This window comes from Coturnix japonica, chromosome 2 (assembly GCF_001577835.2).
Source record: "Coturnix japonica isolate 7356 chromosome 2, Coturnix japonica 2.1, whole genome shotgun sequence".
Lineage (NCBI taxonomy): Eukaryota > Metazoa > Chordata > Aves > Galliformes > Phasianidae > Coturnix > Coturnix japonica.
The window spans coordinates 28,120,456-28,143,435 of record NC_029517.1 but is presented as its reverse complement, the minus strand read 5'-3'; the positions used below and the strand labels follow the sequence as shown (position 1 = coordinate 28,143,435).

General features: G+C 41.4%; 1 protein-coding gene across 1 annotated transcript; it reads left to right on the top strand.

Moving 5' to 3' along the window:
* Positions 1–5,010: 5,010 nt before the first annotated feature.
* CDCA7L (cell division cycle associated 7 like) lies at positions 5,011–20,542 on the top strand. The gene is given in 10 exon segments (XM_015853863.2): positions 5,011–5,089; positions 11,991–12,131; positions 12,560–12,770; positions 12,773–12,903; positions 13,821–13,895; positions 15,357–15,542; positions 16,839–16,967; positions 17,801–17,950; positions 18,799–18,935; positions 19,547–20,542. Coding segments are annotated over 8 exon segments (1,047 nt in total). The 5' UTR covers positions 5,011–5,089; positions 11,991–12,131; positions 12,560–12,562; the 3' UTR covers positions 19,578–20,542.
* Positions 20,543–22,980: the final 2,438 nt, after the last annotated feature.

Below are 22,980 nucleotides of genomic sequence, written 5' to 3'. Positions count from 1 at the left end.
ACCTCCAGGACAGGCTGTGTACCTACTGTGCTCTAAGAAAGCAAGGACAAACATCTCTATGGAACCCAAACACTTAGCAGATACCAAATATAGATTCTCAAGCATTACCTCTCTTGAACATGCAGAAACACAAAGGATAGTGTAGTCGTATAGAAAATGCAAGCACAGAGCAGATTTGTGTAAGCACAAGCTCTTTGCCTTACCTCATGCAGCACTGATCCAGTTCCAACTTGGCTTACCTCCCTCCATACAGCTGGCAGGGCACTAGCTCTCTCCATTGGTAGGACATGAAAAAGTAGGCTGGCATGATAGCTGCCTTTTCCTTCATCCTACTAGGAAGACTGGACTCGAGAAGTGGCAGGCCAAGCTGAGTTCTCAGAGTTCAGTGAAGAGGAGGTGGTGATAGCCACAGCAGAAGTAATACCTCTCAGAATCATTTCTCACCAGCATAACAGTGATTTAAGAAACTCGAGTTTGTCAGATTAGTCAGAGATGTTGTACTAGCTCAGAAAAGAGCCTGATGGGAGGGAAGATTCCTTCATGGTGACCAGATGATGAGGTGGCCATCTCTAGTGCAGTATACTTTCCTTCCAGTCTTCCCAGTGCTATGATACACTTTCAGTAAATCCTGTTGAACAGTGAGGGTGTAAGGTTGTCCCCAGTGGCAAAATCTATGCCATGTCTGCCTAAGAGGTTCAGCACAGCTCAAAGCAGCATAGGATCTTGCTCTACCAGAGCTGAACAGGGCTCTGTGCATGCAACCTCCCTAATGCAGGAAAGCATATCTTTAAACAGGATATTACCTAGATTAGGGGGTGTTAAGGTTTGTATTGGCTTAAACATAAGCGTGCTACTAACAATACAGTTTCATTAGTGTTTTGATAAGAGACCTTTCAGGAGCCTGACAACCCATCTCTTAGGCTCACATCAAGCCACCACCCCCGCCTTCTGCCTCCTGCCTATATCAGGATGAGTTTCACTAGTTTGTCAGTGGGTACCATTTCTTTCCAGTAGGCATCACGTTTTTGTTCTTTTGATAACCCAGAAGAAGAAACGGCACTTTGTGATCTCCACAACCTGTTGTTACATCTCCCAAGAGACATACATTTTGTAAGGTGCAGCCCAGGCAAAGAGCTGGGTATGAGAACACCTTCAAGGTTCTTTTCAGTCTGCTGTATCTCCAGCATTGTTATGCCTCCTGTGTGGAATCAGGAAGCTGGAGTTCATCAGCCTTGTGCATACAGCTTGCTGTCCAAGTGTAAATGAAAGGCAGGGAAGATGGTACTGATCCTGTTTCATCTACTTATGGATCATTGGAAACAAAATATTAGTTTGCAACTTGAAACAATGACATAAATTTTTCAGCAATGAAAATGTCAGTGGCAGCATCTCTACCCCGAAACCTTATACCACTGTGCAGCTCTTTTAAGGGAACTGGAAGACTCTTTTAGGCAGTGTTACAGGTTGCTATTGTAATGGAATAGCCTAAGGCTTCAGACTCAGATGGCTCAGTGAGATCACCCAAATTTTGTCTTCATTTTCACCCACAAACCAATTTGTTGAACAATAACTAGGTGTGAGGAAATGTTTTGAGATGGGCAGGTGGAAATCAAAGTGGTAGGAACATCTGTTCTCATGTTCCTGGATCAACTGCTCTCAGATCATGAGCCCTCACCTCCACCAGCATTTTCCATGTTGGCTTTTGAAAACAACCTACAAGCTGTTGTGGTTTGGAAAACTGCTAGTTTTTGTACATGAATTAAAAGTATGTTTCTGTGGTTTGCTAAGAGAATGCCACTTATTAAAAAATGTGTTTGCATTAAGGCGATTCAGCATCTGTTGCTCTTTGTAGACAACTCTGAGAGACTTGTTTTGTCCTGAGCACCATTCGCGTAGCAATTGTGCGTGCATTCATATAGCTATCAGACAGAAAATATCAAAGCATCAAAAATGGTGATGAAAGATGCCAATGAGTTAATACATAGGCACACAGCTCCTGGACAAGCGTGACCACAAGTAAATCTCAGATTTGTTGTTTTCTTCTATACATTCTGAGATGGTGATTTGCCCTGCACAGCAGAACAGATCTTGGCCTTTCTTTTTCACTTACTAGAGGATTTGCAGAGCAGGAAAAGAGGATTACAATTCCTCTCAGCAGAAAGTAATCCTTTTAAGTTAGGTATGTCAGCATTCATTGAGAAGTGTGGGAAAGTGCATGCTACTTAAAATGCTTGACAGGTCTGGGGGAAATGTGGTGGCAGGAAGATAGGAGCAAAACCCCCAGTCGTGACTACAATGGCCCCCAAATTAGAGCCCATTGGAGGGAGCAGTGAAAACAGAGAGCTCAGGAGTGATGACTGCTTTTTGCTTTTATCCAGCTTGGTGAATTTACAGCATGAAAGTCCAGAATTATAACCTAGAATGGTACCCTTTCATTTGAAACTAACAGCAAACGAAGTTTTCATTTACAAGGGCACTCTGGAAAAATGGCAGTCCTGTCCTGTAATTCTACTGTGCATCAGCATGGTAGTGAGGTGGTCGACATAAATTGATAGACGTGCTATTCCGGATGCATAGTTAGAGCTGCTTGTAATTCCTTTAGTCCACATTTGTTCTGTTTGGAAAGTTATAGTCTGGTTGTAATGGCATGGCTGAAATAGAACTTATTGTTATGAGTTTCATTATCCAGTTTAAGAGTCCGAAGTCCTGGACTGAGGCATTATCAGCAATGCTCTCACAGGATGATGAGCAAGGTCAGAAGCTATTCTGGACCCAGTCGTTGTGAAATAGTCCAGGCTTAATATATTAAGGCTGAAGTTGAAGAGTACCTGGAATCTGGCTGAACCTCATCTGAGCAGCTGATGAGATTCCACTGGCAGGGCAATAACATGAAAGCTATTGGGGTTAGAAAGACAAACTTTGAAGTAATGTGAAAAGAGGTAAAGAAAATTGGCAGGAATTCAGTGACAGAAAATGCATGCTGCTAAGTGCTTGAGGTACAGCTGAAGACAAATTAAACTAGGGGAAGTTTCAAAACCCCACTTCTAAAAGAAGAAAATAAAGAGCACTAGATGGCATAAAGGGCTGGAAAACACTGTGAATGGTTGTGCAAGTATAAAATGAAGTGGAAAGTTAACAGAAAAAGAGAAACAAAGCAAGAAATTGTATAAAATAGCAGATCTTACCAGGCGATTCATAATGTATTTGTAACAGCATAATAGTTGCAAGTCTCTATTGTAATAGAATGCAATTTTACTCACCCTAATTTAGCGCAGGACAGTCAACACAATCATTTCAAATCTGCTGTTCACAATCCAAGGTAGCATCTTGACAGCTTTTAACAAATGAAGTGCTTCATAATGTAGACTGTTAGGGACAAGAGACAGAACTGAATTCAGGGTCAGCAACTGAATGCATAAAACACATCTTTTGGGAATGCGTGAGCTCCGTATGCACAAGAGATTTTTATTCTTTCTTATTGTAAAAAGTCTGCATTTCAGTTTTGCAGATATTATACGTAGTTCCTGCATTTCATCTGCTACTGAACCCACTCCTCCCCACCTTATCCGCAAAGCTCCTTATTTCTGCAGTCTGAGTGACAACTGCAGGTGCCTCTGTAGTGGATATTGCAATGCATACCGGCATTTAAATGGCCTGCTTTGCCTAACAGGTCTTTGTGTGCTTGTAACTACTTTATTCACATTCATTGCTAACATATACCTTCCTCTAGGCTGGAATATAAAAGCTTGGAGGTATTTCAATGCGAAATCCACCTTGGGAATCTATCCGTGTGTGTTATTCTGAGTATCAGATACTGTACAGCACAGAGGAGCACTTCCTCCGCTTATTTGACTGTTCAGAGTGGGGTAGGAAAAGACCATTTCTCATCTGTCCTTCACTTTCCCACAAACTTTCTTTCTTTTACTGTCTTTCTGTCTTTTACTGTAAGTCACGATTGACAGTATTTTAAATCATGTGATTTGGTTTTATCAGTGCAAACCTTTAAAGACACTTATCATGGGTTGATTTCAGCTGGACTGCAGGGCAGTCTCTGATTTGATTCTGGGACATTTGGAGTTTGAAGCGCTGACTTGCTGTTGGAAGAAAATAACTCTGCCTCACAGTGGTTTCATCTTTTCAGGCTGGATATTAGGAACATTTTCTTCTCAGGAAGAGCGGTGATGCAGTGGCACAGGCTGCCTGTGGAGGTGGTGGGGTCACCCATCCCAGGTGCTGTTCATGAACCATACAGATGTGGCACTGAGGGATGTGGTCAGCAGGCATGGTGTGGATGGGCTGGTGACTGGATTGGATGATCTTCAAGGTTTTTTTCCAGCATTAACGATTCCACAAGCTTTACAGATCACTTGTAAAATAACTTCAAGTTATGAGTGCTTGACTTAAGAAGCTTGGGAATGCTTCTAGTCTGACTTTTTGGGTTGTCCTGTGTGGAGCCAGGAGTCGATGATCCTTTGCAACTTGGGGTACGCTATGATTCTATGCTTGCTCAAAACGTTTTGAAGTTACATCACGTCCATTGGGTTAAGGCTCTCACTTCACACCTGTACCACATAAACGTCTAAACCATGAGCCAGGCTAGGCCGCTCTGGGCAGACCACGGCCTCCCCAAGCACACACGAGCCCGAACTCCTGCGTTTCACTTGGCGAAACCAAAGCTCGCATCCCCTCCCCTCGTTCACAGACACACCCCCACTAACAGCAGTGCTGAGCACAGCCCCGGCCCAGCGCCTCCCTCCCCCCTCGAGCCGCCCCTCTGTGCCGGGCCCACCCCCGCCTTTCCCGCCGCCACGGGCCGGCTCCTCCCCGCCGCCGCCCGTCCGCTTCCCGCTGCTCGTGGTGGTGGTGCCCCCCGCGCTCCTCCCTTCCCTCCTCCTCCACCGCTCCGCTCCCCGCGGCGGCTCCTGGTGCGATGGTGCGGCGCGGGCGGCGGCGGCGGGGCCGGCCGGCGGGTCGGGGGCGAGCGGCGGTGGGCCCGGTGAAGCGGGCGGCGGTGGGCCCGGTGACGCGGGGGCGAGCGGCGGCGGCGGCGACGGGCCCGGTGACGCGGGCAGCGGTGACCCGAGGCAAGGTGAGAACCCTCGCAATCCAAGATGGGCAGGCGGGTAAGGGTGCTGCCCGTATCAGCCTTTGTCCGCGGAGGGGGCCCTGCAGCGCGGCCCCTCCACGTGGCGCGGCGCCCCTCGGCTCCTCCCCGCGTTGGGTTCGGAGGTGTCGCTGTGGGGTTTGTAGCGTCCCCTTTGTGTAATGAGGGACAGAGCCTTAGGCAGCCACTGCGAGCCCGGGAGCACAACTTTTATAGTAGCGTGTATCTGCCTGTCTATCTAATTCTGTATGTTTTTGGTTTAGTCTGAAAGCGAGTCGCTGCCGTGGTGCTGCAAACACACGGCTGAACCAAGTGAATGCTGTGGGTGTTTGATGAACGGTCGCAGATGTGATCAGCGTCCCAAATTGAGCTCTGGTCCCAGCCTGGTGGGTGTGTGAGCCTGCTCTGCAACTTGGGAACTCAGGCTCCCCAGCGTGTAGAGGGCACAGTCTGCCTGGATGGAGCTGCAAAGTCTGTCTGTGTGCTCGTGGTCCTCGTGGGAGCTCATTTCTGACCCAGCAAGGCCTGTGGCCTAACCTAGTTTCCACTGCTTGCAGCATACTGAGCTATGGGTTTGCTCAGTTGGAGCCAAGAGGTAGTGATCAAGGCTTCCCTGTTTCTGAGTTGATGTGGCCTATGCAGGCTACTCAGTTAGAACAGCTGTGAGTGAATGCATGCCCCTGTGGTAAGCAGTTGCCAAGTCAGTCAGTAGTACTGTGTTGTACTGAGTTGTGATGCTCTGTTGGATCTGTTCCCTGTCCCAGAGGCTGACTGGAAAGGCTTTGGCACAGCAGCTTCAGTTTCTGGAGCTGGTTACAGGAGTGCTGATGGATGGAGCACCCACAGGGCCTCAGGCCTGGCAGCCCAGACATGAGAACGGGCATGCTGTGCACCCAGGTTCCCTAAAGCAGCAGAGATCATCTGGCCCTTCCCTCATCTTCTGATACCTCACTGGGGCAAGGATTCTTTCCCCTTACCTCAGACTTTCCCCTCAGATTCTTTCCCCTCACCACCTCAAATGGTGTTCATAGTCCTTTTGACTGTGATTCTCCTGCATATGGGACTTGACCTTCTATTGCTTTAGCATAATGTTTTAAGATTAAGCTCCTGTACAATGTTGTTTGCCATTATGGTTCCAGTGGGAAAGACGAGGCTTTTGTCTATAGCTTTGGGGTTTGGTTTGGCACAGAACAGCATTCTGGCTGGGGCCCTCCATTCTTGTGATGCTGGTGGTAATTGTCAGCCTTGAAGTGCTTCAGTTGTTATTTGGGATCCTACTCAGCCCTCGGGTGGTGTTCCTGGGGCTGTGTGCTCAGCTCAGAGCAAATCAAGGTTTTCCAGCAGGAAATGGAGGTACGAGTTTGTGCGTGTTTGGGCTCTGTTAATATTCATTTGATATTAAACTGGGATTACTTCAGTTTGACTAAAATGAATAAACAAAGCTTGAGCATTACTGAAATTAGCCATCTGCTTCCAACAGGAAAACGACCTAATTAATTAGTTGTGTTGTTGTTGTTGTTTGTTTGTGGTTTTTTTTTTTTTTTTGCCTAGTAGAAGCAAAGATCGCTCCCTGCTCTCTCACCCATGATGTTCTCCTGATCCCATGTTGTTATAGAAGAATGTGTAAGTGTGGGACCGAAATATTTAAACCTGTTAATGGGCAGACAGTAGCATTCAGGTATCCACCAGAAGTGAAGGCCTTGCATGCAGGCATGTTCTCCTTTTGACCTGGCTGGGCACTGCCTTGCAGAAGGAGAAGTTGCATCTGCTTTTGGAATCAGTAAGGTTGAGTTTTAAGTGAAGACATCTGAATTCTCACTGTTGATGTGGAAAGTAAAACATCTTGCTTCAGGCTTTTCTTCTTGTTTTTACTTAACACAGGAGGAATCTGTGAGGACAGCAGCTAGAGCAACCTTGGGACTGTGGGAGACCTCAGGTGCCTTTCTTTCCATCAGTTGTATGCGGAGTGCCAGCAGCAGATCTGACATCCCTCTCAGCCTTGCTTTCACTCCTCGTGCTTTGCCTCTGGTCACAGCTCTGTCACAAATGAACTAAGTGCTCTCAGTTCCCAGTAGTGCCTCTCAGGGAAAGCTGTCTGATTCAAGGGTGATCTGTATGCACTTGCGATCTTTCTTTAGATCTAGAGAAGGGGAAAGCCAGGGATGGGAATAGCTTGAACTTTCTTCTCCTGCTGAGAAAAAACATGCTCAGGTGTGGTAATCCTGGAAACAGTTGGATAGCATGCTGTTGATAGCTGGCAGTATTCTGCTTTTGAGAAGTGTTTTGTGAGTACTTGAAACGAGTCATGGTATTTTCCGTGCTAAAATAACTGAACTCAAAAGACATAACATTTCTTATCAGGGATGATACTTTTTCTGTGAATTATCTTCAGCTTTCACTAGAATTTCAGTACTTTCTGTAACTGTTATCTGCAAAAGACTCTATTTCTAAAATCTGCTACATTACAGCAGTCTTCCATTTGCTCTGAACCTGTGGGCTTCTTCATGTTGAAATATTTTCTCAGAGTGAGCTTGAAGTGTTCATCACCTCTGAGCCTTCCTGTCCTTTAATTTTACTTATTTATTTAGGTTTAGTAGCAAAAAGACTGTCTTAAAGTGCTTGCATTTACACTTGCGCTTTGTTGAGGCATGTATGTATTTTCTTTCTTGGTATGTGACACTTCGTTGGCAAAGTTAAAATGATAGGCTCAGCTGCTGATTATGAATCAGTTTCTGAATGTGCTTTAGTTGAAAGTTAATAACAAGGAAGGAAGTGGCTTGGAGTACTGCACAATAAATAATGGAGAAATCATGGTGGCAGAAGTTTCCAGAGCTAGCTCATCTTTGATGTGTGTTTGCTTACGTTGGCCATAACCTTGACTTGAGAGGAGTAACTTCGTCAAGAGGAAGGTGTAGAGGTGTGTGTAGATGGGTCTGTGCCCGTGCCTTGGTCTGTTGTGGGTGAGCAAACCTGCAGTCCAGACTTCAAGGTTAATAAAGGCCTGTTGGGAGGCGTTGCTTTTTCACAGTGAATTAGAAATTATACCTGAAGCTAGCAGCCATGTTAAGGAGCAGAAATACTCTTTATTTCACGTCCTGATTACTTATAGGAGCTATTTGAGATCAGATTTGTGTTGATCGTGTTACCGACTTTGCATAGGGACATGGTTTGGGAGGGATACAAGCCTTAATTTGGTAAGTTTTTGAACTCCTGGAGTAAGTCCATTTTATATGTATTGGGTGCTCTACCATTAACCTAAGCCATTAGGTAAAATGAGGGTTCACCAATGATTTAATGGGATTCTTCACTGACAGACTGCAGGGAGCAACACACTACATACTGTTGAAGTTCTGCAGTAAATTACTAAAGTAAGTACTTCAGTATTTGAGAATGCATAGACATAAACTTTCTCAATAGAAATTTTTTTTTTTCCTTTATTCAGGCTTGGTAATTACACCTCCATAATGGCTTCTCTGGTGCAGATGCAGAAGTAATAGACAAAGAAAGAATTAGGCACACGGTAATTGCAGCAGTGGCTAACTCAGTTGTGCAACAGCACAAGAACTAATGTCGTGGCTCCTGGAAGCAATTTATAACAAGATGCTCACAGCTCCTTGTGTGTTTTGCTATTAAAGTGCACATTTTTAAGGCTGCACTGTAGTGTGTGAATTCCATCACAGCAATGGAACTGGATTCTGGCAGTTTGCTGTAAGAGATGGGGGTGAGGAAATAACCAAGAGAGTTCAAATACAGACATTGTGACTTCTGTGGCAGTGCATTGGGTTGTGCTGTTGTCTGCCTGCCAGAGTCACTTGTTTAGAGTTGATTTCTTCTCTTGCTCAAACAATGGTAAATCCATTTGGAAGTCTACATTGATTCTAGAAGAGCAGAGCAAGAGTGAAATAAAGCTCATATATGCCCAAAGTCTGTATCTTTTCACTGTCCTTCCGACAAATCCTAACATAGCCTAGGTGAGAGCTGGCTGAAGTTTTCCTTAGTAGCCTGTGATGTAGAGAGGCTTACCTGGAATGGTCGATGAAGTACTTGATGGTAGGAAATGTTCAACTCTGCTGATAGAAGTTTCTTTTGATTCTGGGGCCAAACTTGTTGAACTCTTACGTGGTGAATTTAGTCACCTTGGGAGGTGCCTTTGGCCATGCAAGTTTTTAGTCTTTTAGGAGTTTAAATACTTAATAGGTATGGTCTGACGTTCTGTAAGAGAGGTTTTACTGTGAGTATTGTCTGTTTTGTTTTGAAGCCCATCACGTTAAACATTGATAAATACAAGGAAGATGTGTTAGCAAAGGAAACAAACAGAATGAGACTTGCTGATGTATGTACTGTGTGTACTGATTCTGAGCTAGTACTGTCAGGAGAGATTTGTACTGAGTGTGGAAGCTGTTTGGGAGTAGAACTACAGTCTACGATGGCGATATGTAGTGTCTTAAAAGGTGAAATATGCTGAGCTGTGAGTCGCTTTGTAATACTGTTGCTCAGTGGGTGAACTGTTGGCTTGAAATAACCCAAGGAAGCTTGCTGTTGCACTTGTGGCTTAGTGCTGGGTGTGAAGAATGATTAATGAAGAAGTGGTGGTAGAGTCTTCTGTGGGATCTTGTGCTTTTCTGCCTGCTTGATGACTGCAGGCACCTTGCTTTACTTTGTTCTGCCTTCGTTTCTTAGTGTGTGAGAAGGAGGCTGTGATAATGATCTCTGCTGCAAAGGATTTTAAAGTCCTATGATAGAAAACGTGTAAGAGCTAAGTACTGTTACTATGTGATTCCAGGAATCCCACAGTATTCCCTGCTCCAAGTGAGATGTGTTCAGAATTTACAGCTGGCACTTCAGCCTCTGTCAGCAGAAGCCCCAGATCCATTTCCATGGGGCTGCTCTCCAGTCTGTTGTTACCCACTCTGTAAGTGTAGCTGGGGATGCCCCGTTCCAGGTGCAGAGTTCAGAACTTGCTCTTGTTAAAATTCATGTGGTTGGAAATTGGCCTTTTAATTTGCCAGGAACTCTCTGCAAGACTTTTTTACCCTTCCTTAAGGGAATCAACAGCTTCTCCCACTTTATTGTTGTTCACAAACTTAGTATACCTTCAAGTTTTGTGTCATAGTCATTGATGAAAACAATAAAGAGATTTGGCCCTAAAACAGAGTTTTGCCTGAATTCTGACTTTTTGGAATGGTGAGGCGAAGCAGCTGCCTCATAGGGGTGGGGTGGGATGGGACGTTCATGCATCAGGCAGTCACAAATGCGTTCATATTGACTGATGCCACAATCTCTGTGCTTCTGCTGAGTTTCAGCAGTTTCTGCAGTAGGTATCCCTGATGTTTATCTCGTCACGTGTAGATCATTATCACTGATCTAACATGGCATAGCTTTAGGTGTGTTATTTTCAGCCACTTTGGCTAACAAACCAATTAAGATTCCTTCCCTCTCTCCCCCCCAGCCACTCCTTATCCTTCCTTGTGGAATTTCAAGAAAACACAGAATACATACAAACTTCTGTTTCCCTCCAAGAAATGCAATTTCACTTTAACTTCCCTATTGTGTTTATTCCTTTCTCAAGCAGCTGCGCTACAGCTATCAACAAAAGAGTAAAGCAGAATGAGAAAACTCATTCTCATTATCCATAATGACTCGAGGGAGATGTTTAAGTGCAAAGAAATAGCATATGCAGTAAATCTCCCCTCTCATTCCCTTGTAAGTATTTCCACTGAATGTATTGTATCTGTTTTTCACCAGATACTATCTTAACGTAAGGAAGGGTGTAATTAAAGTCAGGGATGGGAGGGAATTGAAGAGAACAATAAAGATATTTAGCAATTGCATCATATGAAAGGTCATTTTTGTGTCTTGGGTGGGAGGAAGAAACAGCAGAGGAAAATTGGGGAATCAAACTTAAGTGGATGTTGTAGTCTTTAAAAAACCAGGTGTGGTGTGAACGTGTGTGTGTTCCTACTCTGAACAAGTCTTTCGGGGGACTCGGAGGGATGAGTTGACAGATGGTCTGCTAATTCTGATTGGAAGTATGGAAATACAGTTCTGATGTAGTAAGTGCATTGTGTTTAAAGGCGTCAAAAAGAAGCGCTAGATTTGCGCTATATTTGGTATGTGAATATTTGTATCCTGGGAAGTGTTCTAATGAGATTTTATTCTTTCTTGGACTGGCATTTCATTTCCTAGTCTGTGGGTCAGTCTAGAACACATTCGAACAATAAAATGTGAACTAAAGAGAAGCTGAGCAATTGGAAGGTGGAGGGATTTTAGTCAAGACTGTTGAGTGCTTTTTTGTAGATATCTGTTGCTTCAGTAATGGTGTAACAGTGTGAGAAGGAACAGACTCCATCTCCAGGAGCCTTTAGTACTTCTGTGGCGAACCCAGAAAAGGGTTCTGTTTCTCCTATGTACTGAAAAAGGACGACTTTCTTCCTGTGCTTGTGGCTCGGTTTCGTTTTCTTCTTCTTTAATATTTTCAATACAAAGCCATTTAAGGCCTGTTGTGTTTGTTGTTTTTTTTTTCTGCACCCAGAAGAGACAAACACAACAAACTCATAATTTATAAACAAGAAATCTGGTAGTTTATTGGGTAGTAGTTGAGGACAAAGTAATCAAGTTTCTGCCACGAGGCCAAGCTCAGTTAACCTTGTGCTCAAAATGACAAAAAAGAACAACTCAATAAGTTAAAATGACTCAGAGCTGAAACTGAATGTTTTCTACTTTTTTTTCTTCTTTTGACAAGCTTTGCCTGTAATGTGCCTTCACAGGTATGTATGATATGTATATAACATCTAGTTGTACTTGGTTAAGCCTTTGAACATGTTCATTCTAATTGTGTCACTACTTTGTGTATGACTCTTATGGCTTCTGGCTGGTGTTTTTACAGGGCATTCGATACCAACCCAGATACCTTACTAAAGAGCTGCAGAAGATTTTCACTGAAGACACTGATTCTGAAACTGATGCGTTTGAAGGATGTGCTTCAAATGGGGAGGACCTGAAGAAGAAGGCAGTTCCAGTAAAGGCAGTATGCATATATTGATGGTTTTTTCCTTTTTTTTTTGCCCTGTGTAAACAGAAAATAATAGTCAGTGTTAGTGATGCACCGTGATGTTCATTATTCATACTGAAGAATAATATGTATTGAAAGAGGGAAAAGAAAACAACCCACTTTCATTTAGTGCAATATCTCATATTAGAAATGAGAACTTCTCCCCCTCCTTGTATACTGACCACTAGGCAGTGCTGTTCCTGATAGCCTTGTTTGTAATATCTGTGTATTAATGCACAGATTTTGTGTTGGGGGAAGTTGAATGCTGCTAGCTTTATAAAACTTTTTGGTTTGGGTGTATTTTTAGCACTTGGATAGTGAATCTGCTGCCTATAAATAGGGATTAAAAATGACATTTTGTGTGTCAAAGCAGCAAATATAACAGGGGTTCTTCCTACCCATAGGCGATGGAGTCAGACTTGAGTGATGAAGAACGTGGTAATTTATTGGCTACTGAGGGAGACGAGGAGGAAGAGTCAAATAAGAAAATTTCTCCCAAAAGAAGAAGCTTTGGTCTTCGTGTTGCCTTTCAGTTTCCGACCAGGAAGTCTTCTGAGAAAAATGTGCCTGAACAAGCTTTTTCTAAGCTCCCTTTAAAGGACAGTAAACCCTCCACTAAAGAAATTGCAAGCGAAGGACAAACTGCGAGGCTTGCTTTCAGATTGAAGAAGATGTGAAAGAAACACAGGAAGAAAGTTCCAGTGCTCTGCTTAAAAGAGCTATGAATATTAAAGAAAATAAAGCCATGGTAAGACTTATGAGCAGTACTGTGAATACTGTTGCAGGTATCCGTGTTACAGGCTTACGTTTGGAAACTTTCAGAAAGCCATCTGATTCCTTCAGGTCGTTCTTGCTGTTTATTGAATAGAGTTTCTACTTTCCCATTCTGATCCTTCTGAGGGATCTACTGCACTCATTGGTTGGAAAGCCTGCTCAAAACTGCTAAGGATTATAAATATAGCTTCAGTTATATAGGATCTGATGTTTAGTTATACTTCGCTGCTGCTACTGAAAGTGTGTATGTAGATAAGGGAGCAGTGAGACTGATCATTGCCAGATGCTTTTCCCCCGTCTAAAATTCCACTAGATCTCTTAATTTTAATTGGTAGTGTGCAAATCTGGCACTGTAGTGTGTTGAATTTGGGTCCTTTGTGAATCCTTCAGTTCTGAGATGTATTGCAGCCTCCAACTCTTTGTACTCTTTGTACAAATATTGGGTGTGTGTTGGCCCAGCTGCCAAGAAAAAAACTTGTTTTAATTACTTGCCCCGTTTCTTTGCTGCTTTTGTGTTCTTCTTGCTCTTCCTTCCTTGCTTCCACCCTTCTTTCCAATTCCAATTTTACCATTGTAAACTCAGTTAGTGTTGAGGACACTCTTTTTCAGTGTTGTTTTGACAATATTGAATATAATATTAGCTGCTTTATTCTAGTAAGAATTAATGGGAGCTGTGAAGCTGCAAAACTGTGGAATTTATTTTTTCACTCATGCATAAATGAGCCCCTTTTTTTGAGCCCCACTTTATTTAAGTGTTTATTGAGACATTTCATGCGCTGAAATGTAATGCGTTCAAGTATATCTCAGAGTGCGTACAAAGAGCGGATGATGCTTGTCAAAAATATGCAAGTTTGTAGTGACTTTTCAATATGATGTTACTGTTGCTTTCAGCTTGCCCAGTTACTAGCAGAACTGAATTCTATACCTGACCTATTCCCAGTGAAGCCGCCTGCCTCAACTCCTTCGGTAAGGCGCCATGTACTGGTTAGAGATGATGGATATTTATGCTTTTGATTAATGTGCTTCTTGATAGAACACTTTCACCAGGTTTTGCTTGGATTTTCCATGGATTTGGTTACTTTGTATGGATTTGCGCTTGGTATTGTTAAAATACTGTAGTTTTTGTGAGGAAATGCAATTTTATAAGGTAATTGTATGAAGAAGTATTGAGACCAAGCTTAGATGCTGCTTTATAAATTTTGTCACCAAAGTTCTTTTGAGATACTAGACAAATACCTGTGTTTATGCAAATTACAGAATCACAGAATTGTAGGGGTTGGAAGGGACCTCTAGAGATCATTGTGTCCAACTTGATAAATTAAATTAGGATAATTGCTTTCTTTTGTGTTTAGATCCTTTTAAATTTCCCAGGTAATATTTCTTTTACAGACTTTTAAAATCCGCACTTCCCAGTGCTGATAAAATTCAACCAGTTCAACATGAAACTAGGGTGGTGATAGCTTTTCTTAGCCAGAAGCAGATCTTCCCCAACCCCTCTAGGATCTCTTTAGGTTACTGTCTCTAGTGTTTTATTCACATGTTACAAACTGAAGAGATGCCAGGTAAAATTGAAGAGCCATGTCTTCAGGAAACCAGTCTGTAAATACTGTTGTGTGTCAGTGGTGACGTGGAATAGAAGTACAGAGTCTTTGGAAGTCTTGGAATTAGCCGTAGCTAAATGATTGTCTGTGTATTCAAGGAATGGTTATATTTCTATAGCATGTTACTATCATTTAGTGTCTTTTTTTGAGGAGTCAAAAAGGCATCAGTCTGGTTTCCTTTCTTCTTGTTTTTTGACTTCCAACCTCTCTTGTGAAGTGTTACTCACTTCTTGCTAAGGCAATATGGTGACAAGCAGATTTAACTCACATCTTGTTCAAGCTGTCAGATGTCATAGATTGACACTTATATAGATATTTTTATGGTAGGTGGCCATGCTGAACTCCTGTTTCATTAATTCAGTCATTATCAAAAGATCCTTGCTATTCATTGAAATGTAGAAGAGAAGACTTATTCATGCTCTTTCCGTGGCCCTCTAAGATGAGAAAATACAAAAGAAAGCTTGGGCTTTGGCTTATTCATTAAAGGTTTGTTCATAATTGTGGGAACTTAGGAATCTTCAGCTGCTGAAGATCAGTGAGATCTAGCTTTAAGCGCAATATGCCACCCGTAGAATTTTGGTACAGTTCTGTGATGTTAATTGAAATATAATCTGTGAAAACTGGTCTTTTAAAAGGAGCAAAAAGGTATAGTGTATCTGCTAGATATTGGTCATGTTTGGCTAAACGGATGAGGAGTGGAAGAAGAATGAGTTCATAAAAGCGCTAGTGTGGAACAGACATCTTGAAATCCTGGTGTTTAGCACTACAGATGTAACTGAAAAAATACTAGAAATCACAGTTACTAGATTTCTTTCCTTCATTCTAGAAACAGAAGAGAATACCAAGGAGGGCGTTTTCTGAAGGCCAGATAACACGTCGCATGAACCCAACAAGAAATGCTCGTCCGCCTGAAAAATTTGCCTTGGAAAAATTTACTATGTCGGCTGTCAGATTTGCAGAACACTTACAAAGCTATAAACAAGAAAACCTCTTGAAGAGGAGCCTGAGTGTGGTATTTGCCACAAATACTTTGATATTTTCCATAGAGACTTTGATATTTTTCATAGAGGGGAACATTTGTATAGATTGTTGGCCAGTGTTTAGGTCAGACTGATAAAATGAATCCTGGAGGAAGCTAACGAGAACCTTTGGTTTGTGATTAGCAATAGAAATTGTCTTTAGGCATTCCTGCCTCAACTTTCATCCATTTCCTGAGCTCTATTTGCTACTGTTTTGTCCAGGCATAACAAGACAGTTTACTTAGGTTCTAGTGTTTGTTTGTTGTCTGAAAGTTGTTAGAACCCAAATGTATCAGGCTTTTGAGTGGCAAGACAGTGGCGTGTTAAGGCAGATCTTCCGAATCTTCAGACTCGGGGAAAAATAGCAAAAACTCTTCTCTGGAAATAGCAGAGGGAAGTTGGGAATTGCATAATTGAACTGAGAGTGAAGGCACCAACAAACCGTCTGCATTTGTTCTTGGCTTTATTTACCACGTAGTCTATGAAGAAGACTTTGTATCTGTACATAGTGTCACTGGAATCCCAGTTCTGCTTACAGAGAGAGCACTGTCCATAGATGAACAATTATAGCGGGAACTTGGCTACTAAAAAACATGACATGAAAATCCCTCTGTTCTGGAGAGAGCAGATCTGACTGAGAATGAAGGACAAAGGTAGTATCACATGGGGTAGGAGGGAGGCTAAGGATTAGGTGAGATGTGGAAATCTCCTGATGGGCATAATGATGATCCATGATTCAGCTTCATTGAGAATATATAAAAGATAATAAGAACATTTAGTGAATAGAAGACACTTTTCCATTTAACTAGCAAGATAGTAATGAAAGGCTGGACTAAACTACAACTTAAGTAAAGATTTTTAGTGGAATAGAACATGGTAGGAAATTGAGTGAACAAAGCTTGGGGAAGGCAAATGGCTATAATTTTATTTTGTGAGGGAAGAGGTAGAGTATGAAGTTAGTGGAGGTGTGCAGGGAATGCAAAGAAAAGAAGCAGAAAAATGGGCTTTGTGGGAGTAGAAGTAACAAGGAGATAACCATAAGAAGGAATAACTAAACAGACTAAATAATAAATGGAGTAGAGAAGTGATTAGGGAGTAGGGGAGAGAAAACAGACTGGGATAGTTGGATGGTTACTCAACTCTACTCCCTGGTCTTTCAGTGATCTGTGAGCCTGTAGTCTACACCCACTAGGTTACATATGCATTGTATGTGAATGAATTTGTCATCACGTGTGGTGACAGTCTTCATGCCACCAGACAAAAGATGTTGAGGTTAGTTTGTTTAACAGGGGAACTGTGGCATGCGTAAAAGGAGGAGATCAAAGTATTCATCTTACCGTCCAGTGGAGGATATTACCGAGGATGACTTGGACAACATTGCAATTACTGTTAAAGACAAAATCTATGACAAAGTTCTAGTAAGTGGCTAATGTTTTCTGTATGGTGTCCATTAATGGTCTTTTAATGGCACATTTGGTGCTTGCCAAAACGTGTGCTTTCCTTAAGTTCTGGAGAGCATAGCTCTTGGTATCATACTGCACAGGCACAACTTGAAAGCTTTAACAGGCTTCTGTGGACTTGCTCACATGGATTAATACAGTCCCAACAATTTTTTGCCTCTGCCAATAAATGCTTTCTTGCCATAGAATTAAATGGAAATTGTTACATCTATGGCTCTTTAGTGATAGGAGTTGAAATCTTATTTTCTTACGTTATCATTGTTTTAATTGTTGCAGTTGTGGTTGTGCAGCTAAATGTCAGTGATCCTTGCTGCTCTTTATACCTTCAAGAAAAACTACATTTCTGTAAGGGTTTGCTAGTTTCCAAAGAGATTGCTGGAATCCTTCCTTTCTTTTATCTGATTTAGCTATTAGTCATCAAAAGCTAGAGGATCATCTTACTATGTTTTATTCTTCACCGCTGAGATGGTCATTTTCTGAGTATGCCATAACCTTACATTAGCTTACTGACAGACTGGGGCATGGAATCAGAACTGTACTATGAAATTCATGTAGTCTGAGACTCCAAAGATAAGGACAGGCACTGTTTCTGTAAAATTTCCAGCATGTGAGATACTGTAATTGATAATACTGACAAAACTTACAGTTCTTACTAAGATATTTATTGCTGAATTTTTCTTTGGTTTGAAGATTGTGTTTTGCTATCAGCAGATGTATTAGGAATGTTAAGCAATAAGCATTTAAGGTGCCCTTCACACATGGTTATTTCTCCTCCCTTCCAACATTTTTAGGGCAGTACTTGCCACCAGTGTCGACAAAAGACAATTGATACAAAGACCATCTGTCGCAACAAGGGCTGTGGAGGTGTAAGAGGGCAGTTTTGTGGACCATGTCTTCGAAATAGATATGGGGAAGATGTGAAATCAGCACTACTTGATCCAGTAAGTATTGTTTCAGGTTTGGGAACAAAATTTTAATAATATGATTTATTATTGAGCTGTGCTGAGTGTATGTTTGTAGTAATGTCATGGTTTAAAGCTTTTTGCTCTAAGGTCTGCAGTACCATTGGGACTGATGCTGATTTTTGTAGGAGTGCAAGGGAAAAGTACTGGACCTGTGTTACATCATGGCTTCCATGGTTGCATCATGGTTTCCACCTCCTCCTGTTTATTCCTTGTGCTATGTGCATTGCTGTAGGGGCACTTCAGCTGGGCAGTTGGCTGTGTTACCTTCTTGGATGAGCCCTCCCACATTTCTCTGGGGCAAATGTGAGTTTTTTTGCTGCTCCTTCCTGTAGTGACAATATTTGCTGGCTCTTCTCTGTCACTTAGAAGTACATCCTCTTCCCCCATTGAATCTAGTTTAAAGCCCAGCTTGCTGCCCAGAATGTTCTTGCCCCTATTAGGCAATGGTGTCCCATCTAACATCATCATGCCCAGTCTCTCAAAGGTACATCCAAGGTCATAGTATCCAAAACCCTGAGTATGATAGGCAATATTGGAGGTGCTATTTGTCTGTTTAGAGTTAATAATAAGCAAGTAATCCAGAGAGCTTGAGCTTGCAGACTAAGACCTATTGAAATAGGCAAATAGAGTAGTAATAATCTTATTCTTAATCCTGCAGTATGTGGAAAGTGTAACAAGTTTGGCTGACTTGTTGGTTACCCGGAATAACAAGGCAAAAAGGAAGCCATATTCCTGTCTGTTGGAGTAGTGCAAAGGGTAGTGCAAAGGGTAGTACAACCCTACCTATAGCTGGCCTTTAATGACACCCCCATTCCTCCTTGCAGGACTGGAGCTGTCCTCCTTGTCGCGGTGTGTGTAACTGCAGTTACTGCCGCAAGCGTGATGGTCGCTGTGCCACAGGGATGCTCATCCACATGGCAAAGTTCTATGGCTATGACAACGTGAAAGAATACCTGGAAAGGTGAGGGTTGTGCCCAGAGGGCATCCTTTGAGCTCAGGTCTCCAAGACTGCTGCTTAAGCTCGAGTTGAGCACTTTTATAATGTCTTCATTATGAAGCCTAGTGGGCACAAATGTCTCTTCGCTTTTGGACTTTGTCATTTCAAATTAGCTTTACAAATCCTTATTACTGTCTGACATTAAATTTAGCGTGAAGTTTGGTCTCTGAAAGAGCAAATAAGTGCAGTGTGTTTCTTTATTTTGGATTCTCAATAAAGAATTCTTAGGCATGGGGAATTTTGCTTTAATAACAATTGTTCAATTTCTGGACTTTAAAGCAAGTTGCAGATTGTGCTAGTTGGCCTTTTAGAAATGCTGAAGCCCTTTAGTACTTCTGCCAGGGATAGATCGTCTTCCTTTAAATAAAAATCTCCTAGACTGAGGTGAACTTTGTTGAAGTGAGATTTAGGCCCTGCATAAACATCTAATTTGCTTTTCCCTGTTTTGAAATCAGTATGGGTTGCTTCTAGCATATAGAGTTGTTGTTTTGGAAGCTTCAGAAATGGAAATAGTGTGTTAATGAGGAATCTGAATTTCCTAAAATGCACTAACACTGTTTTCTTATGTTTTCTAGTTTACAAAAACAACTGGTGGATGGCAATTGAGAGCACTGAACTCAAGCTGTGCCTGCAACTGTTTAATATGTTGACAAGTTTTGACTTCAAAAGGTTATTACTGTGTTTTATATAAGATAGGATTTTAGAGTTTAGCATATACATTTCAATGTGTGGAATTTTTTTAATGAATGTGGTCTTATGCAAAACATCTCTCAGGAAAATGTTTTGGTAGAGAAATCTACACGCACAGACCTATACATGAAGTGGAATGGCACTCTTCAACCTTAGAGCGGTTAATTTCTAACAGGGCTGTACAACTGCATGATGGAGAACTTAGTTAACTTGAGCAATATTTTTACTTACACAATTGTGTGAAGTTTCAAAAAGAATGTTTAACAACTACCTGTAAAGCATACTCTGTTTTCAAACAAAATCCAACAAGTATGCAACACCCCAAAAAACGCTTGTGTTTCTATTTGACCATAAAGATTGAGTTTTCCAACCTTTGCTTTCTGAACGTGTTCTTCCATCTAAATGCCATTACGTTCCAGCCAAAGCTGATATAAACCTACCAGTGGGAGGATGAAAATTTTATTGTTTTTTTTTGTTTGTTTAAAATCCGAAGTGCAATTAACCACTGAAACATGAAAGTGGAAGTGTTTTATAAAAAGAAAAATAAAAAATAATAATAAAAAAAGAAGTAGAGAAAAGAACAAAAACCATCACATCCCATTAAAGAAAACGAAACGCTTAGTAGCAGTTGTGTGTGATATACTCACTGCCTGACCCAGCCACCTTAAAGCTATCTTAGCTAACTGGTTTAAACCACAGAGTTTTGTATTTTTTGAAATGCAGATTGTAGTTGGATCTTTTTTCATACACACAACTAAGCTTTCAAACAACTCGTTTGTATTGTTGTATGATTATGTTCAAATTTGTGTAAGATATGTATTTCATTTTGTGTAGAGATAATAAAGAATAATCAAGGAAAAGAATTTATGAGTCAAACTGCAGTCAAACATTGTGATGTTTCCTATTTACTCTCCCATAATCAGTGTAATGAAGGAATGATGTAGCAGGTCACTAATAAATGTATGGAGAAACACATGAACACAACACTTAGAGGATGAGTAAACAACATATGATAACCTGTTATACAAAGGAATGTTTTTTTTGTTAGGCAAATCTGCTTCTCTGTCAGTGAAAGTTACTTATCTCCTTTTGCTTTAACTATGAAGTAGAATCAGTGAGCGGTATCAACTTTTGAAAGGTTAGCGCTAAACAGCCAAGAGAAATGCTGTACCTGCTATTTTGTAGTCTTCTCTTTGCTTTGCAGATTTAAAAGTCCAAAAGCTGGCCCTCTGATTATGGTTTTATGGATTAGATATTCATAAGCATCCTTCTTTTCCCTCTGATACACTGTAATAACTCTTACAGAAGTGACTGGAATTGTTGGAGTCAGCTCCTTAGCTGTGGCCCCCAGCTGGATGTCTTACTTAGCACCTGCAAGGCATGTAGTTTAAGTGGTATTCTGTAGTGCTAGAAGTATTGAGCTCTATACAGCTGCTTTTTGTGATCTTCTAAAGCAAATCTGCATAGAAATCATTGCTTATAGTGGACTTGAAGAGAATTTATGTGGGAACTTAAGGAAAGGCTTATGTTTGCTAACACCAACACAAAGAAACTGCAGATCACAAGAGGAGGATTCGCAGCATTGCTTTTTGAGTAATTTTAAAACATTATCTGAAAAATTCAGGTTATCTTTTTAAAAGCAGCAAATTACACGCTCATCATCACTCCAGATACTCACTTTCTCTTCCAAAAGAGTTGCTGTGATTTGATTGTCAGGTCTAGTGAAGAGTGTGAGTAATGGTTATGTTTCCCTGTTTGCCTATTGGAGTCATATACCTTTCTTATAATTAGCTGTAACTTAATTGGCAGCCTTTTCAGGTTAAAACTAAAATCACCTTTTGACTGTAGGCCTTAATTGTCCTTCCTAAACCAGACACTTCAATGTCAGGAAAATACAGTTCCAAAAGTGCAATGTTAAAAAATGAAAGTTAAAAAATGGGTTGGAGCTCTACAGCTGAATATATTTTCCATTCAGGGATATCTTGAGCCACATTACATCTATTGCAGTAGTTGACTTCTTGGAGGCACAGGTGAAAACTATACTTATTACACACATGTATCACACATCTGAGCATACCATTATACCTCATGCTAATTCAGGGATTCTCAAGTGTTTCCTTGGTTTTTGTTATGTTTCCTCAACAACAAGCAAGTAAGTACTGCCTTCTGGCAAATGAAAAAGAGTTGGTTAGAGCAGCTTAGCTGAGTGATAACTGTGTGCCCAGAGGGAAGAAAAAGGGATGATTTTGCAATTAGTTGTTAAAAATAATAATAAATAATAAATCCTCAAAACCTAGAAGTGTATCCAAGATAGCATAGATAATCATATGATCCAACATATCTGATAAGAACAGCAGTAAATTTGTAGGTGATCAGTATCAGAGACTGAAATCTAAAGCCTTTGGATTAGATCAGAACCTCTGCTTTTCTACAAGGTCAACCACATTTAGTCTCAGTTAACAATAGTGTAAGTGCACACTGTATAGATAGTGATTAGGAATCAATCTGGTATGAAATGTATAGTCACAGCGGACCGATGCCAGCAATCTGTTGTCATTCCTAAACTTCCTTGGCACCTTTCATAGGACCACAGCACTTGAGTCCAGCTCCTGATGGAACTTACCTAAATAAGTCCCTTAAGTAAGGGACCTACAGTCCCTGCAATTGCTTATCGAGGTTGAGCAATTTAAATTTATTATCTTCCATGAAAAGCCTGCTGATGTAGGTTCCTTCCTTTGGTAGATCAGTCGTCTTTGGTCTCTTTGGTACCTTCTACAATCGAGTGCCTCGTAGCCAAAGGCAACTTAAGTTCTTTCTGTGTGCCATGCTCTGCAACAACTACACAAAGAGGATCTACAGGCTGCTGGACTTCTACATTTAGCATGGTAATGATGAATTAATATTGAGGAATAAAACACAATAATACCGCTTCATACACACTGACTTCATTAAATAATAGTCAGGAAAACTTGTACTCAGCCTTTTTAAACTACGAAAATCAGCATTTAATTCCACAGCTGCTTTGTTTTCTCACTTGTGCACAATCTGGAGGTGAGTTTGAATGGGTCCCACCCTGCTTTTAAGAGACAGTTATTCTGATAGCAGTGACTGTATATATATATCTATGGGAAATGGGCTGTAGGATTTTAAAAATGAGACAACTCTGCTAGGAGTCCCAGTTAAAGTCACCCCACTGCTGGCAGCACAAGGTCCTGCATCCAGACATCAAGTTCTCCACATTGCAGATGGTCAGTCACCGTAACAGGAGCAGAAGTAGTTTTTGCCTTTAAGTATTTGTATTACTTTTGTAAGACAAAAT